Source organism: Hyperolius riggenbachi, chromosome 3 (assembly GCF_040937935.1).
Source record: "Hyperolius riggenbachi isolate aHypRig1 chromosome 3, aHypRig1.pri, whole genome shotgun sequence".
NCBI classification, from domain to species: Eukaryota; Metazoa; Chordata; class Amphibia; order Anura; family Hyperoliidae; genus Hyperolius; species Hyperolius riggenbachi.
In genome coordinates, this window is record NC_090648.1 from 5490145 (window position 1) to 5508515 (window position 18371).

At 43.3% G+C, this 18371-nt stretch overlaps 1 protein-coding gene and 1 long non-coding RNA gene across 2 annotated transcripts in view; both read left to right on the plus strand.

The window, feature by feature from the left end:
- Nucleotides 1-287: 287 nt before the first annotated feature.
- On the plus strand, nt 288-11736 carry LOC137562464 (uncharacterized). The gene is made up of 3 exons (XR_011030120.1): nt 288-369; nt 5749-5969; nt 11616-11736. It is a non-coding gene; the product is annotated as an uncharacterized lncRNA (long non-coding RNA).
- Nucleotides 11737-11845: 109 nt separating this feature from the next.
- Nucleotides 11846-18371, plus strand: part of LOC137560811 (uncharacterized) — a 146460-nt gene continuing 139934 nt past the window's right edge. Inside the window, exon 1 of the mRNA XM_068271946.1 lies at nt 11846-12096. Within this exon, the coding sequence (XP_068128047.1) occupies nt 11846-12096 (251 nt within the window). The remainder of the gene's footprint in view (nt 12097-18371) is intronic.

Sequence of the window (18371 nt, forward strand, 5' to 3'; positions counted from 1 at the left end):
CTAACTGATAAAGTTCAATAATGCAAGCATTCAGGGATCTAGTCCCCTTCTTCAGGCATATTTCCAGATGTAAGCTGTAGTAAAACACTGATGCAGGGAAATGGTAAACATGAAGATGGCAGTTGTACTGGTTGCTGTTTAGCAATTAGATGTCAGGTGATCAGCAGCTTGCATAAGCTCATTGGCTCCAGCCTGCTGATCACCTGACATCTAACTGCTAAACAACAACCAGCACAACTGCCATCTTCATGTTTGCTATTTCCCTGCATTAGTGTTTTACTACAGCTTACATCTGGAAATATGCCTGAAGAAGGGGACTAGATCCCAGAAAGCTTGCATTATTGAACTTTATCAGTTAGCCATTAAAAGGTATTACTTTTACAAGACTTTGTTTTTTTTCTACCTACATATAGAAATGCTGCTTAAAGGGAGACTCTGCAAATCAAGTCTTTTAACTAAACTCAGTTAAAATAACTGCGGCCTTACATTCTAACAGTAATCACCAGGGGATCTTAGGGTTGGGCACCACCATTGAGTCTTAGGGTTAGGCACCACCAGAGAGGGGTTAGGGTTAGGCACCACCAGGAGGGGTTAGGGCTAGGCACCACCAAGGGGGGTTAGGTTTAGGCACCACCAGGGGAGGGTTCTGAGTGAGAGTAGGGAGAAGTTAGGTCATAGTAATCACCAGGGGATCTTAGGGTTAGGCACCACCAGGAGGGTTAGGGTTAGGCACCACCAAGGGTGGGTTAGGGTTAGGCACCACCAGGGGGTTAGGGTTAGGCACCACCTGGGGGGTGGTTAGGGTTAGGCACCACCAGGGGGGTTAGCCACCACCAGGGGGGTCTTAGGGTTAGGCACAATCAGGGGAGGGTTCTGTGTGAAAGTAGGGAGAAGTTATTAATTACTTTTCTCAGCTATAGAGCCCTTTTATAGCCCAACAAATTTTGCCTATAACAGCATCCTTTTTATAAACTATAACTAGCTTTTTTTGGCTACTCCAGGCACCCTTTGTAGCTGTATTTGGCATATGGGCTACACCAGGCGCCCTTTGTAGCCGAATTTGGAATATATGGGCTACACCAGGTGCCATTTGTAGCCAATATTTGGCATATATGGGCTAAAACATGTGCCCTTTGTAGCCGATATTTGGAATATATGGGCTACACCGGGCGCCCTTTGTAGCTGATATTTGGCATATATGGGCTACACCGGGCGCCCTTTGTAGCCGATATTTGGAATATATGGGCTACACCAGGCGCCCTTTGTAGCCGATATTTGGCATATATGGGCTACACCGGGCGCCCTTTGTAGCTGATATTTGGCATATATGGGCTACACCGGGCGCCCTTTGTAGCCGATATTTGGAATATATGGGCTACACCATGTGCCCTTTGTAGCCGAATTTGGCATATGTGGGCTACACCAGGCACCCTTTGTGTCATAATTCTAGCGGTTTATTTATGCAGGAAAAGCTGTCATATGGGTATGTTTTAAGTTTAATGTTCTATGCAAAATTTCATTGTAAACTGTAAAGTTAGGGTACTTCTTTAAAATATTGGTCTGGGACATCTCAGCATATTCCAGGCTGTGAAACTTATTATATTATTTTAGTTTAGAAGCTAAAACATTTTTGTTTCATGCTAAAAGCATCTTTCAAATGTCAAGGTTGTAGATAAGTGTACTGTGTGAAGATTGAAAAGAAGAAGTTTAAAGAGTAACTGTCAGGCTGCAAAAGCTAATTTAAACCTCTATTCTCCCGTGTTAAACAGTTTAGAAGGAAGCCAAAAAGGCAATACTGAAGTTAAAAATCTCTCTTACTTTTGATGTGTGCTGAACTGCAAGGCTGTTAGACCCAAGCTCTCAAAAGGACGAAAGGCCGCATACCATACTGCAAAGCATTCTGGGGCTGCTTGGGTCCTCCGCTCGGCTGCTAGTGAGAAAGTACAGGCTCATGTTACAACAGCGTAGCACTGAAAAATCTCCAGGCAGAGTACACTGCATGAGTCCGCTATTGTTCCTAGCCACATGGCTAATTAATATTCACTGCACAGTAGTGTTTTCCATTACGGATCTTTTGTGTGAGTGGAATCATCAGGAAGCAGGGAGGATATGACATCACAATTGGCTTCATAGGAGACAGACAAACATGGAACTGCCATGAGCTTTCAGGAGCATCATTATCTGCAAATACTATATAAAGATTCTGTGAAATCCAAACGTGGACAGTGAAATGCATATGTAATGTAAGTACAGCCAATATTTAGCTACTGATAGATGTGTTTTTTTTCTCTGAGACCTTATACCTAACAGCTCCTCTTTAAAAGTCACGTTATTGCAGCATATATATATATATATATATATATATATATATACATATGAATTAGTAGGGATTAGATTGTGAGCTCCTTTGAGGGACAGTTAGTGACAGGACTATATATATACTGTACAGCGCTGCGTAATATGTCGGCGCTATATAAATACTAAATAATAATAATAATAGTAATATATATATATATATATATATATATATATATATATATATATATATATATATATATATATATATATTTGCTCAGTTATTACATATAAATATTAATAACCAATACAGTCCTTCTAATAATAATTGTTAAACCTATAATTACATATAATAGAATCTATTACTTTGAAATACATTAAAAGCTGGATTCTGCCAGTGATACTTTGGCACAGTAAAACATTTTCATAAGATTGTTTTAGTTCTAGAAGATTGTTTATATGTTCTTCTTGCTTGAAGGAGGTCTCAGCTAGCTAAACACTGATAATACATGCTATGTTTTGGGAAAATTCATCATCTATATAAAACAATAAGAGGTTTTCCCAATTATTTAAAAATTATTCAATGATGACCTCTGCCGGTGGAAAATAGTAAATGTATTTATTTCTAAAAGACAAATTTCTAGAACAGGATTTACAATTATTAAGTTTTAATGTGCAATTATATTTTATATGATTAATTGTTTTAAGAATAATTATATAATAAGCTTTATATTTAAATAAGTATATTAGAAGCCCTGTATGTTTCAATAAGCCTTAAATTGCTGAAGACTTTTTACTGGGTCAACATGACCAATTTTATTTCTGCAAAAGGACAGACACATTCCAAACTAATTAGCAGAAGGACACATTATCAGAAATGCGTCATGAATGACATTGTTTAACCTCCCTGGCGGTAAGCCCGTGCTGAGGCACCGCTCAGGCCCCGCTGGGCCGATTTGCATAATTTTTTTTTTGCTACACGCAGCTAGCACTTTGCTAGCTGCGTGTAGCATCCGATCGCCGCCGCTACCCGCCGATCCGCCGCTATTCCTTGCGCCGCGGCCGACCCCCCCCCCCAGACCCCGTGCGCTGCCTGGCCAATCAGTGCCAGGCAGCGCTGTGGGGTGGATGGGAGTCCCCTTTGACGTCACGACCTCGATAACGTCGGTGACGTCATCCCGCCCGTTGCCATGGTGACGGGGGAAGCCCTCCAGGAGATCCCGTTCTTTGAACGGGATCTCCTGATTTTCGATCGCGAGGGGCTGGGGGGATGCCGCTGAGCAGCGGCTATCATGTAGCGAGACTTTGTCTCGTTACATGAAAAAATTTTTTTTAAAAAAAAACACTATTTTGCTGCCCCCTGGCGGATTTTTTTAAACCGCCAGGAGGGTTAATGTTTGAAAGTCTTATGTCTGAGGCAAATAAGTCAACCAGCAGACAAGATGGCTGGTTATAGAGGGTTCAAACCCCACTATGCCAGATTTACATGATAGCAACGCTTTAAGGGCTGGTCCTTTACTGAGCTAGCAATCATGAAAAAGTCAATTACCGCTCAGGTTGTTGACATCTGTAGCTGATCTTGGCATATGGGCTACACCAGGTGCCCTTTGTAGCCGATATCCTACTAATATTATAAATGGGAAAGTTGGGATGTTTAGATGTTTGGATGTTTGTTACTCGATCACGCAAAAATGGCTGAACGGATTTGAACAAAATTTGGCACACACATAGTACATTACCTGGAATAACATATAGGATACTTTTTATTCCTATATCCAAAAAGTGGGTGGAGACAAATTTCACTGAAAACTTAAACTGCAGCCATTCTTATACTGTTATTGGCAGGGTTTTCAAACTTTGCACAGTTGGTTACTGGGTAACTGGGATTAATATTCATAAAAGTGGGTGGAACCTACAAAAGGCAATCAAAATTCACCTATTGATTTTAAAGGGGAATATTTCATTGTTGCCATTCTTACACTGTTAATGGCACAAGCCTCAAACCTGGTAAAGTTAGTCATTGGGTGACTGTGGTTCAAATTCAGAAAAGGGGGAGAGCCACAAACAGCCAAGCAGATTTTTTTATTTTAATGCAAATTATTGATGCCAAAGACCACAAAGCTCACAAACTTGGTCATTGAGTAATTGTGTGTTAGGGTTAGAAAAAGTGGGTGCAACCAACACCAACCAAATACATACCCGGGCAATGTCGGGACATCAGTGGGCGAAGACAAATACAAATTTCACTGGAAAATGTAAACTGCAGCCATTCTTACACTGTTAATGGCAGGGTTCTCAAACTTTGCACAGTTGGTCACTGGGTGACTGGGATTAATATTCATAAAAGAGGGTGGAGCCTACGAAAGCCAATCCAAATCCATTTATTGCTCAATTGCTGCCATTCTTGTGATGTTAATGGCACAAGCTTCAAACCTGGTACACTTGATCATTGGGTGACTGGGGTTCAAATTCAGAAAGGGGGTGGAGCCACAAACAGCCAATCAGATTTGTTTCATTTCAATGCAAATTATTGATGCCAAATACTGCAAAGCTCAAAAAGTAGGTAATTGAGTAATTGTGTGTTAGAGTTAGAAAAGTGGGCAGAGCCAACACCAGCCAAATACATACCGGGGCAACGCCGGACCATCAGCTAGTTTGGCATATATGGGCTACACCAGGTGCCCTTTTTTCCAGGCGCCTTTTTCAAATGGACGCAGTGTATCGCTGGGTTGGTCGGGCTGGGGTGAGCAGGAAGAAGGAAGATGCAGCCTTCCTTAGCTCTGGTGTCCAAACCAGGATGCTGTGGATGGAGAGCAGGCTCCGGATTTTCTTTAAAGCATTCCCAGATGGTTGGCAGGCTCAGCTGTGGAGCAGTCTTTTGGCAACAGTGTTGTTGGATGATTTTATATGCAGGGTGGCTCTGGATATTTTTGCTGTGTCAGGAGCACAAGGAATATGCTGTCATCCACCATCGCTTGTCCTCACTTTACCCATAGCTGCTCCAATCCAATATAGCAATATAGCAATGGGGGCGTGATCAGGGGTGTGGCAGGGGTGTGGCTTAAGTATGCTATGACTCTTGTAGGAAAACCACATTCATGTAGTCACGGCCCTAAACAACACACTTAGACTGTTGTAGGGAAATTAGACCATCTATGACTACAACTGAACATTGTAAGAGGTTAGAACATCAGATGGCAAGTCTCTCTAAGGGACAATGGGTGGTGGGCATTGTTCAGTATTCCCTGTACAGAACTGCAGCAAATCTTACAGAGTTACATAATAATAATAATGTTTTACAGGAATTTTATATTTGGCAGAGGACCTGAATTTGTTTCAGTCCAATCTTAACAATATGACATGCTTTGGCCAGACTCGTCCTTTACTCCTCACTGCTGGTAGAGATGTGAGTGTTTGTGGAATGTGACTGAAGAATGTGTTTTCTCCTTACAGCGATCTCAGACTTGAAGCCGTCATTGGATTGCAGTGAATTTACAGTGACCGTGTCCTTCAGCGAATGTCTCCTCACCTACCTCAACTATGATCTGAAATCAATGTTTCTCAGCGACACTTCACCATACTGCATTTGGACTTATGATTACTTTCAGAATAACATTACTGTGACAGCCATTCAACTCCTGGCTGTCCCTGGATATTGTGGGAACGTTGTCACAGTAAGAGAAATTCCATTTTTTCAGTTACAAATATCATGTAGTGACCATGCAAGTGGCAAGTGGGACTATATGGGTAGTTCTGGAATGAGAGGGGTAGGTTCTCACAATCTGATGACAGCTGGAGTAAGTGAATTTGAGTCCTCAAGTGTGTTCAATAACCATGTCACTGGGGCCTCTATAGTATATCCCTTATTTGCGTAATTTTGCGTTGCCCTAAAGCGACAGATGCAAATTTTGCCGCTGAAATGCAAATTTATATCTTCGGAATTGCCATACAAAACCATAATTCGGAATTCTGTAATCAGAATTTTCGTCCCGCAATTTTGTGTTTTGCCGCGTTTAACACAAAATTTCATAATTTTGTGTTTTCTATAGAAACAGTCATTTTAATTACAAAAATTGACATAATTTCAGTAATAATGTCAATTTAAGTAATTACTAAACTCAGGAAAATCACTCATTGATTGCAATTATTGATAATGCAAGGGTCCCTGCACGTGCTGTCGCTTTAAATGTATCAGGAGGCTCTATCTGCAGCCACTTCTAAGACAGGTGCTCTTTGTCAAGGTGCACTTAGTGGTCATGCATGCTGAGACACTTGGTTTTGGGCCTTGCAATATCTGATAATGCAAAGGTGCTGTCACTTTAAATATATCAGAAGGCTCTGGACTGGAACACAAATTTGAGAACGTCCGAATTGCCACATTAAACATGAAATTCCGATTTATTTCTGTTACGAAAACCAATCGTAATTACGAAATTTTGTGCAAACACAAAATTTCACATAATTTTGCAACATTCTGAATTTCCGATTACACCCGTAATCGTAATTTCACGAATTACAAGAAATTTCACGTAATAGTAATTAGGTCATTACTCTCACCACTAAATGAAGTGACCAGCACAGCGTTCACGGCGGGACTTAAACGTCGTCAATTAGCAAACAGGAACATGTGTTCCCCGAGCCATTTATAGTGCCTGTGAATAGATGATGCTTTGACTGCACCAACTGTTCGGTCCTCACCCCTCCCCCCCAAATGGCAGCCTGGATGAAAGGGCGGATGTCACATCCTACTTTAGTTGCTACGAGGAGACTTGCATATTCACCATGTTGGCTTTGGCGAGCCAAAAAGGAAGCCCGTGATTCAGGAGATCCAGAGGAGTTCAAGAAACGCATCTGAAAAAATGAATGTGGAGAATGGGCCTTACAGAAGTTTCATAACCACAACCAGAACCCTTCAGCTTCCTACAATCTGCAGTGTGAGAACAATCATCCAATCATTAGCAGATTGTACACTGACTTGCGTTAAAGGGAACCTAAACAGAGAAGGATGTGGATTACTCTTTTTAAAATAATGTCAGTTGCCCGACTCTCCTGCTGATCCTGTGTCTCTAATAGAGTTGTCTCGAACCTCCGATTTTAGGTTTGCGAACCTCGAACGCGAACTTTCGCAAAAAGTTTGGGTTCACATGAACTTTGTTAACCGCAATGGACTTCAATGGGCAGGCGAACTTCCAAAACTATAAACACTGTTTCTGGCCACAAAAGAGATGGGAAAGATGTTTCAAGGGGACTATCACCTGGAAGGGGTCAGTGACTACAAGTGGATTTTTTTTTTTCAAAAAGACTTTATACTTTTTGAGAAAATCAATTTTAAAGATCTCGTACCGAGTGTGGGAAATGTTCCAACCGCCGCCGACTTTAACGATTAATAACAAAGCCCCCTTAAATGCCAGAAACACCAAATTTGCATGGGAATGTTAAAAAGAACAGTGGGAACAATAAGAAAAACATTTTTCAAAAAGACCTTATACTTTTTGAGAAAATCGATTTTAAAAGTTCAAAGGAAAAAACGTATACATTGCCTTCAAAGACAGATCGTGGGAAACAATTCCCTACGACTTTAGCAGTTAATAGCAAAGGCCCCTTACATCCTAGCAACACCAAATGTGCAGGATATGTTAAAAAGATAGCAGGGAACAATATTTAAAAAAAATAAAAATTATAGTTATTTTTATATTTAATTTTTTTTTGTAATGTCCAGAGTGTGGGAAATCCCCCCCCCCCCGGAGCCCTTGTCCAATCCATGGACAAGGGGCTCTTCCCCACCTCCGGTGCCCCAGGAGAAGGTGGGGGCGATGGGAGGGGGGAGTTCATGGTTTCATCTGGGAGTCCCCTTTAAGAAGGGGACCCCAGATGCCCACCCCCTCCCAGGAGAAATGAGTATACCCATTACCTATTTCCACAAAGGGTTAAATGAAATGAAAACACAAGCACAAAAAAAGTCCTTTGTGGAAATGGGTAAGGGGAGGGGAGTGGGCATCTGGGGTCCTCTTCTTAAAGGCTATCCCAGCCTGCATAGGGGACAAGGGGTTACAGAGAGCTCAGGATGGGGGACCCCACGTAATTTTTTGGGGAAATTTCCCACACTCTGGACATAACAAAAAAAAAGTTTATTTTTTTTTAAATATTGTTTCCCACTATCTTTTTAACCTATCCTGCAAGTTTGGTGTTGCTAGGATGTAAGGGGCCTTTGCTATTAACTGCTAAAGTCAGCGGGAATTGTTTCCCATGATCATGATTAACCGGCATTCAAATGTATACGTTTTTTCCTTTGAACTTTTAAAATCGATTCTCTCAAAAAGTATACGGTCTTTTTGATTTTTTTTTCCTTTTGTTCCCACTGTTCTTATTAACATTCCCATGCAAATTTGGTGTTTCTGGCATTTAAGGAGGCTGTGCTATTAACCGCTACAGTCGGCGGGCGTTGGAACATTTCCCACACTCAGTAGAGATCTATAAAATGTATTTTCTCAAAAAGTATAAGGTCTTTTTGGAAAAAAATCCTCTTGTAGTCACTGACCCCCTCCACGTACGCAGGAATAACCATAGATATCACCATGAAATAAATTTGGTGTTTATAGCATCTAATAGGGCTTTGCTATTAACCACCTTAGCGGTATGGACGAGCTCAGCTCGTCCATTACCGCCAGAGGGTGCCGCTCAGGCCCTGCTGGGCCGATTTACATGAAATAAAGAGCAGCACACGCAGCCGGCACTTTGCCAGCCGCGTGTGCTGCCCGATCGCCGCCGCTCTGCGGCGATCCGCCGCGAGCAGCGGCGAAAGAGGGTCCCCCCAGCCGCCTGAGCCCTGCGCAGCCGGAACAAATAGTTCCGGCCAGCGCTAAGGGCTGGATCGGAGGCGGCAGACGTCAGGACGTCGGCTGACGTCCATGACGTCACTCCGCTCGTCGCTATGGCGACGATCTAAGCAAAACAAGGAAGGCCGCTCATTGCGGCCTTCCTTGTTTATTCCGGGCGCCGGAGGCGATCAGAAGAACGCCTCCGGAGCGCCATCTAGTGGGCTTTCATGCAGCCAACTTTCAGTTGGCTGCATGAAATATTTTTTTTTTTATTTAAAAAAAACCCTCATGCAGCTGCCCTGGCGATCTTAATAGAACGCCAGGGTGGTTAACCATTAAAGTTGGCACCATTAAAGTCTATGGGAAAAATGCGAACTCAAACTTTTTTTGGGAAAAATATTTGTGGTTCACGTCGAACGCGAACCTCTGAGGTTCGCACGACCAAGTTCACCGGCAGACCGTTCGGGACTACTCTAGCCCCTAATACTTTTAGCCAAAGCCCCTGAACAAGCATACAGATCAGGTGCTCTGACTGAAGTCAGACTGGATTAGCTGCATGCTTGTTTCAGGTGTGTGATTCAGCCACTACTGCAGTCATAGAGATCAGCAGGATGACAGGCAACTAGTATTGTTTAAAAGGAAATATCCATAACACTCTCAGTTAAAGGATACCACAACTGACATGTGGCATAATGAGATAGACATGTGTATGTACAGTGCCTAGCACACAAATAACTATGCAGTGTTCCTTTTTTTCTTTCTCTGCCTGAAAGAGTTAAATATCAGGTATGTAAGTGGCTGACTCAGTCCTGACTCAGACAGGAAGTGACTACAGTGTGACCTTCACTGATAAGAAATGCCAACTATAAAACACTTTCCTAGAAGAAAATGGCTTCTGAGAGCAAGAAAGAGATAAAAAAAAGGGTGAAATTCTTATCAGTGAGGGTCACACTGTAGTCACTTCCTGTCTGAGTCAGGACTGAGTCAGCCACTTACATACCTGATATTTAACTCTTTCAGGCAGAGAAAGAAAAAAAGGAACACAGGATAGTTATCTGTGTGCTAGGCACTGTACATACCCATGTCTATCTCATCATGTCACATGTCAGTTGTGGTATCCTTTAAGGTTCCCTCAGGAGGTTTTCACATTTTGTGCCCCCCCCCCCCCCCCCCCCGGAGAGATCCCGCAGCTGAAAACCCAAATGCCTGGCACCCCCCGATCGCCGCCGCTCCCCCGTTTATACATTACCCAGCCTGGATCCAGCGATCGGCGCAGCATCCCCGGACAGCTCCGGTCCTCTCTATAGGGAGGATCGCACAGGACATCATGCGCAAACCCGACCCTCCCCATAGTGAAGACCTGAGCTGTGCATGGAGGCTGTCTGATCGCTGGATCCAGGCTGCGTAATGTATTAACAGGGGGATCGGGGGGGGGGATTGCGAGGGATCCAGGGGTGCCCAACACTAGTACTAGCTAGCCTAGTGCTAACTATAGGATTTACAGTCATTTGGAACTAAACATTCATGAAGGGGGACTCCTGGGGCCACAGAGCGGTATGCCCGACACAGTGTCAGGCATACCGCTAAGGAGGTTAAGGGTGTGATTTTCAGTGAGTGATCGTATTTACATTCAGATCATTTAGATAGTTAGAAAAGATCATTTTTAATCAATATGTAGCTTTAAACTCCCCGACTCCTCCTGATATGAAGCCACGCAGCCCGCATGCACAGATTGAGGGAATTGCTGTGACACACATCCTGCGCTGCAGTGAATAACGGGAGGGATGAGGTTGTGCAGATTTCCTTGTAAGTAAAATGTTGGTAATGGTGCTGTGTGATTGGCAGCGGTAGGGATCTTACGCTACTCGCTTATCGCACCAATCTGTGCAAACAGATCAATCTCTCTCTGATCTGGATCCGATCAAATCCCTCCATACACAGCACACAGGTTACAATAGATATCACCATGAAATTTACTGAAAATCTATTGATTTGCAAACTTGTACTGTTCAGCATAACACATCGTTATGGGCTATCGATCTGCTGCCGCTCCTCTGACACGTGTGATTGACAGATATTGTCTGGTCAAACATAATTTCAATGTATTTTTTGCCAAAAATCAATGTATTTATGTGTTACCTAAGAATCTTGTCCACCACTATCGGCACTACATACGAAGCACCAGATGGACGTGTAGTTGTTCAGAAGTGGCCAGGAAATGTGACACCTGCCACACATGTCACTGGTGGAGTGTCCAGGAGAAGACAGTGTGGTCTCCTGTGTCAGGAGTGTGGTCTTCTGTGTGGTGTTCGGTCTGATGATGTCATCACTGGGCGTCACTCTGCCACCTGAGTCTCCTGTTTCTAGGAGAAGACTTAGTCTATAATGATATCACATTAAGGAGAATGGGAATATCATGTTTATACAATGTTTCCTTCATCTATCTACTGTATGTCTGCCTAATTTCCCTGTATAATGATGAAGTTCTTATTTCACCTGCAGTATGACTCCGGCACAATATTTGTTTCCAATAACGTGACCATCAATCCGATCGCTGGCGTCTCCACAAGCCTGACTCCGTACAGCATCAACTTCACGTGTGCCTACAGCCTGTCCTTCCTCTCCATCCCAGCGTAAGACCTCTGCTCTGCCTACAAAGCATCGAACTATAATACAGTGTATATATTGTACTCCTGACCACAGATTATGCTCTCTTCAGTCATTATGTCTGGATGTTATTTTACAGGCCCGTCTTCCCATCAGGACTGAGTGGAGCCTGGGGATTACCTGTCACCATTTCTTTGTATTTAGATGAAGCATTCAGCGTTCCAGTGCCGACAACGACAGTCATCTACGCTTTTGACACCATCTATCTGGCGGCGTTTGCACCTAATTTTGCAAATGTCTTAGTCGTGAGGGTGGATCAGTGTGTGGCCTCCTCCACGGATAATCGCACCTATAACGTCCCGCTTGTGTCCGGAGGGTGAGTGCAATACCTGCTGCGTAACTTTATAAAATAATGACCACCTAATATTATTATTCATCTGATATTCAGCTGCAAGACCGCCCATAAAGGTTATTTTAGGCCAGCTTATGATAGGTTTATTCTTTTCCCCTATCACTCACGGTCTCAATGGGCAAAAAATTACACACATTAAGAGATGGAGAACCGATTGAGCCCTTGATTGAGATATTTGATCTGCCTCAAATTAACAGACCAGACTCGGTATCTCAAACCGAGTCAGATATATAAAGACGATGAAGATAGGTTATTAATCTTGGTTGGGAAACTGAATGGAAAATTTGTCATGCTGGCAAACATATATGCACCAAACAATGGCCAATGTGCTGTTATTAAAAAAAGCCCTAATTTAAAGTGCCGCTTTGTTTTGAGGTGTGGCTATCCATTTTTTAGAAGCGGCACGCCGCTTCTTTCGTGGATGGGGGCCTCAAGTTATGGACTGTTTGGGGCCACCAAAACCTTAGCTGCACCCCTGATATTGGGAAATATTATGCAGATCTATATAGTATAAAGCCGGAGATTTCAACAATATCAATAACAATAATATTTTTATAGTGCTTTTCTCCCTGGGGACTCAAAGCGCTGTGACCCTGCATTATGCAGTCTCAAAGGCTCGGGAAAAGAGGTGAGTTTTTAGCCTTTTTTTTAAAGCTGTCCAGAGAAGGAGCCTCTCGTACTGATTGTGGAAGTGAGTTCCATAGAGTAGGGGCTGCGTAGGAAAAGGCCCGAGCACCAAATGTTAAAGGGATACTGTACGGGGGTCAGGGGAAAATGAGTTGAACTTACCCAGGGCTTCTAACGGTCCCCCGCAGACATGCTGTGTTGGCGCAGCCACTCACCGATGCTCCGGCCCCGCCTCCGGTTCACTTCTGGAATTTCAGACTTTAAAGTCTGAAAACCACTGCGCCTGCGTTGCCGTGTCCTCGATTCCGATGATGTCATCAAGAGCACACAGTGCAGGCCCAGTATGATCTGTGTCTGCGCAGTACACTCCTGGTGACATCAGCGGGAGCGAGGACACGGGCTTGCAGGCGCAGTGGTTTTCTGACTTTAAAGTCAGAAATTCCAGAAGTGAACTGGAGGTGGGGCCGGAGCATCGGTGAGTGGCTGCGCCAACACAGGATGTCTGTGGGGGACCATTAGAAGCCCCGGGTAAGTTCAGCTCATTTTCCCCCGACCTCCTACAGTATCCCTTTAAGTGTATCCTGGGAATAACCAGCTTCATCTTGTTGGCAGAGCGGAGGTTGCGTGGAGGGGCATAAAGTTCCAATAGATCCGCTATGTATTTGGGTCCCATGTGGTGTAGAGCCTTGAATGTCAGCAGGCAGATCTTAAAATTGATTCTCCATTTTACTGGCAACCAGTGAAGAGTTTGCAGTACTGGGGGGGGGGGGGGGGGGGGTGATGTGTGAGCTGCGGGGGGCATTGGCTAGGAGTCTGGCTGCAGCATTCTGTACTAGCTGTAAGGGGCACAGAACCTTATCTGTAGATCCGATGAACAGGGCGTTGCAGTAGTCTAGGCGGGAGGATACAAATGCATGAACCAGGGCAGGTAGGTCTTCAACTGGGATAAAGTGTTTGATTTTCGCTATATTTCTTAGATGGAAGAATGAAGACTTGATGACAGCTGATACCTGCTGTCTGAGTTTTACATTTCCATCCAGGATCACCCCAAGGTTTTGCACAGAGTCTTTATACTGTACAGTATCTCCCCCAATTGCTAGTTTGAGGTGGTGAGCGTTTTGAACTTTATCCATCATGTGTGGACCACCTACCACCAACACCTCTGTTTTGTCAGAGTTCAGCCTCAGCCAGCTGGTGTTCATCCAATTTTGTAAATCCACTAGACACGCATCTATGGATACTGATGGGTGCCAGGCTTGAAGGACAGATACAGTTGTGTGTCATCTGCATAACAATGGTATCCTAGGCCATAGTTCTGGATTATTTTGCCCAGTGGGAGCATGTAGGCTGCAAAGAGTAATGGTGATAGTACAGAACCCTGTGGAACTCCATAGGGAAGTGGCACTGGATTAGAGTAGTGTGTGCCCAGACATACTTGCTGTGTCCTGCCAGATAGGAAGGTCTGAAACCAGCTAAGAACAGTACCCCTTAGGCCACAGTAATTCTTCAGTCACTGGATTAGTATTTCATGATCCACAGTATCAAATGCTGCTGACAAGTCAAGAAGAATCAATATTGAGCAATCACCCTTGTCCCTTGCAGTAAGTAGATCATTCATTACTCAGACTAATGCCGTTTCAGTGCTGTGCCTTTTCCTGAATCCTGACTGAAAAGTATCAAAGATGTTGTTATCTGTAAGCCTGGCTTCTAGCTGGTTGGCGACTGCTTTCTCGATAACTATTGATAGGAATGGTAACTTTAGTTGGTCACAGAATCAGGATCTAGTGATGGTAATATGAACAGGTGTCTTACACAAGTAAATTTACCAAAAATTACAGTCGAGGACAAAGATATGCTGGATGCCCCCGTAACAGAAATAGAGTTTATAGAAGCAGTAAACTCACGTAAAATCGGTAAGAGTCCAGGTCCCGATGGGTTCACCTCAGAGTTCTATAAAGCATTCATACAGGAGATAGCACCTGACTATTGTTTAATGAATAACCTGGATGAGAGCGAGACCTTTTCCAGATAATCTAATCTGGCCACAATCACCCTAATACATAAAGAAGGAAGGGCTCCCCTACAGTGTGGCAACTATGGTCCCATTTCTGTCATTAATATTGATGGTAAAATATATTCAGAAATTCTAACAATAAGACTGGAAAAGGTGTTAGATCAGCTGCTGGGGAAGGGGCAGATGGGTTTTAGGAAATCAGGCAGACTATCGGGGAAGCGGGAAAAAAGGGCGCAGGCAGCTAGTGGACAAAAAGGGCGCCGCCATTCACTCTCATAATAAATAACGTTTAATCGGCGCCGAGCAGGAAAAAAGGGCGCCGGAATTAAATAAAGTTTACAAACCGCGCCCGGAGATTTTTAATGATTTATAACTGTGCTTGTGGTGATTTAAGTTTATAAAATGCACCCGTGCCGAATAACGTTTATAAAAATACTAAACATATTTATCTTATTTAACTAATTAAAACATTATTTAAAGTTTTATCCCTTACTGTTTGTAAAACATTATTATTCACAAAATAAAGCGATCAGAACGTAACGTAAATTGCAATATATTTTTTGCAGCCACAATTAGTAAAATATTATTATCCACATAATAAAGCGATCAGTAAGGGGGATGGTTAGGGTTAGGCACCACCAGGGAGGTCTTAGGTTTAGGCACCACCAGGGTGGTCTTAGGTTTAGGCACCACCAGGGGGGTCTTAGGTTTAGGCACCACCAGGGGGGTCTTAGGTTTAGGCACCACCAGGGGGGACTTAGGTTTAGGCACCTCCAGGGGGGTCTTAGGTTTAGGCACCACCAGGGGGGGTCTTAGGTTTAGGCACCACCAGGGCGGTCTTAGGGTTAGGCACCACCAGGGGGGTCTTAGGTTTAGGCACCACCAGGGGGGTCTAGGGGTTAGGGATAGGTACAGGGAGGGTTCTGTGTTAGAGTAGGCTTAGGTATAGTTTTAGTAAAATTTTAGTAATACTTACTAATGTTTTACAACACTTATTACGAACGTAGTTATATTTATATCATCGTTATAAAGAATATTTTCAGATTTTATTATAAGAACAAATCATAAATGAAGGTTATTCACAATAATATACAATTATAACAATTAAACATATATTATTGTTTTTTAAATAAATGTAATTAGGGCTCTTTCACATCACAGGGTGCGTTGGAGAACGCTCAAAGCATACGTTTTGTTGTATGCATTTTAATGCGTTTTGATATGCGTTGCACTGCAGTGAGTGTGCGTTTTTAATCCGTTTTCAATGCGTTACAGCACATAGAAAAACGCAGGTAATTTTTTTTCTTTTAGTTTTCAATTTTCTACATTGTTCCTCTGTTGCATTCTGGGACTGATTGCCTGCGTTAACGGATTAAAAACGCGCATAGTGTGCGTTTTACATTGACTAGGCCCCGTTCAGACTGCAGAACGCAGACCGCAACGCATGCGGACCGCAACGCGTACGAACGCACACCATCCGCGTTCGTATGCGTTGCGTGGCTGATCCCATCACTGAAAAGTGAATGGGACAGCCATGCGTTTTTACAAAAAATGCGTGCAGCATGCGTTCCCGGACCGCACAGGTCCGGAACGCATGCAGTGTGAACATCAGACATTGCACTCTATGCAATGTCTGATGTCGTGCGTGTCGGCCACCTGCACGCGTTTCCAAAACGCGGCTGGAAACGCGTGCAGTGTGAACGGGGCCTCACATTGTAACGCATAAAGCTAGCGTCGGCCGAAAAACTGCGCCTGGGTGCAGTGTAACGCAACGCACAAAAAGGCTGTGTTATATATGAAAGCTACAATGAAAGTCTATGGACTTTCATTTCACCTTGGGTAACGCAAACTTTACCCTTTGCGTTGAAACTAAGAAAATCTGCCCTAATGTGAAAGAGCCCTTACTTTTGAAACAGGGAAGATTAACGTTTTCACAATTGACGATTTCATAAACATTATTTAGTGATTTATAATTTTGTTAAACATTATTTGTAAACCAAATATAGCACACTATTTTTATAAACGCTATTAATGATTAATTATTAATTAGCGTTTACACCCCGCGCCCTTTTTGTCCGGGCGCCCTTTTTGTACGTACGCGACTATCGGATAGCATATTTCCAGCAATAAACTTTATATATGTTACGGCCAGAACCCGAAGTTTGGCCACTTCGGGTTCTTGCCGGCCAATGTGTGAACTGGCCGCGGCGGTGCGGCCAATGTGAGAAATGAAATGATTCCAGTAAAGATTAATGTATGTTCCGGCCATCTCGCTGCGGCCAAATGTGTCAAAAGTGCGTTTATTTAATGAAATAAAGCCGACGGCAATGTAACAAATGAATCCTCCGGCTTCAGCTTTCTCTCCTCCCCCCCGCCTCTCTCTCTCTCTCCTGGCAGCCGGCGGGGACATGCGTGTGCCCCCAGAGTCCTTCGTCGCAGCAGGGAATCCTGCCGTTCGTTCCTGCGGGTGCTGGCAGAAGTAATGTCTGCAGCCTCTGCACTCTGCTGCCCTGGTGCGACGAACGACTCTCGGGGACACGCATGTCCCCGCCGGCTGCTCGGTGTTCTATAGGAGAGAGAGAGAGGCAGGGGGGAGGAGAGAGAGCTGAAGCCGGCGGCTTCATTTGTTACATTGCCGCCGGCTTTATTTCATTAAATGAACGCACTTTTGAAAACAGCGAGACGACCAGAACATACATTAATCTTTACTGGAATCATTTCATTTCTAACATTGGCCACACCGCCACGGCCAGTTCGCACATTGACCGGCCAGAACCCGAAGTGGCCGGCCAGAACGCAAAGTGGCCAAACTTTGGGTTCTGGCTGTAACATATATAACGCAAACAACCGTAACAAAATGCCATCTTAGTGGCCATTGACGCTGAAAAGGCATTTGACCGTATTTTGAAACCATTTATGTACACAACTTTAGAACCCTACGATATTGGTCCCATCTTTATTAAATTAATTAAAAATTGATATCTAAACCAAATAGCTAGCGTAAAAATGAACGGTTCTCTGACACACTCCTTCCCTTTGGGGAACGGCGTGAGGCAGGGCTGTCCAATCTCGCCAACATTATTTAATTTAGGCATAGTAGTATTAGTACGTATGATTCAGTCCAATAAGGAGATATCTGGGTGGCAAATAGGTAATTATGAAAACAAACTACTACCTTGTGCGGATGACCTGCTCTTGAAGTTGACCAATCCCTTGGCGTCTTTCGAAGCCGCAAACAAAATAATAACTGAATTTTCAAAATACTCCTATTTTAAAATAAATAATTTGAAAACTACGGTATTAAATATAAAAAGCCCTGACTCAATATTGAGCACCCTTCAACAAAGATACAGTATTAATTAAACCAACTCCCATATTAAACATCTCGGTAACAATTTATGTAGTGAATTCGATGATCACATCGGTACAAAAAGATTGTGAGAAATTATTGAATAAAATGAAAAATGGTCAATTTTATTCCTAAAATAATATTTATAGTACAAAATCTGCTGATAGACGCCCAGAGGAGTTGGTATAATATCTGGAGCAAAATATTTCAGAATTTCATATGGAGAACACCAAACCGCAGAATTTTGTA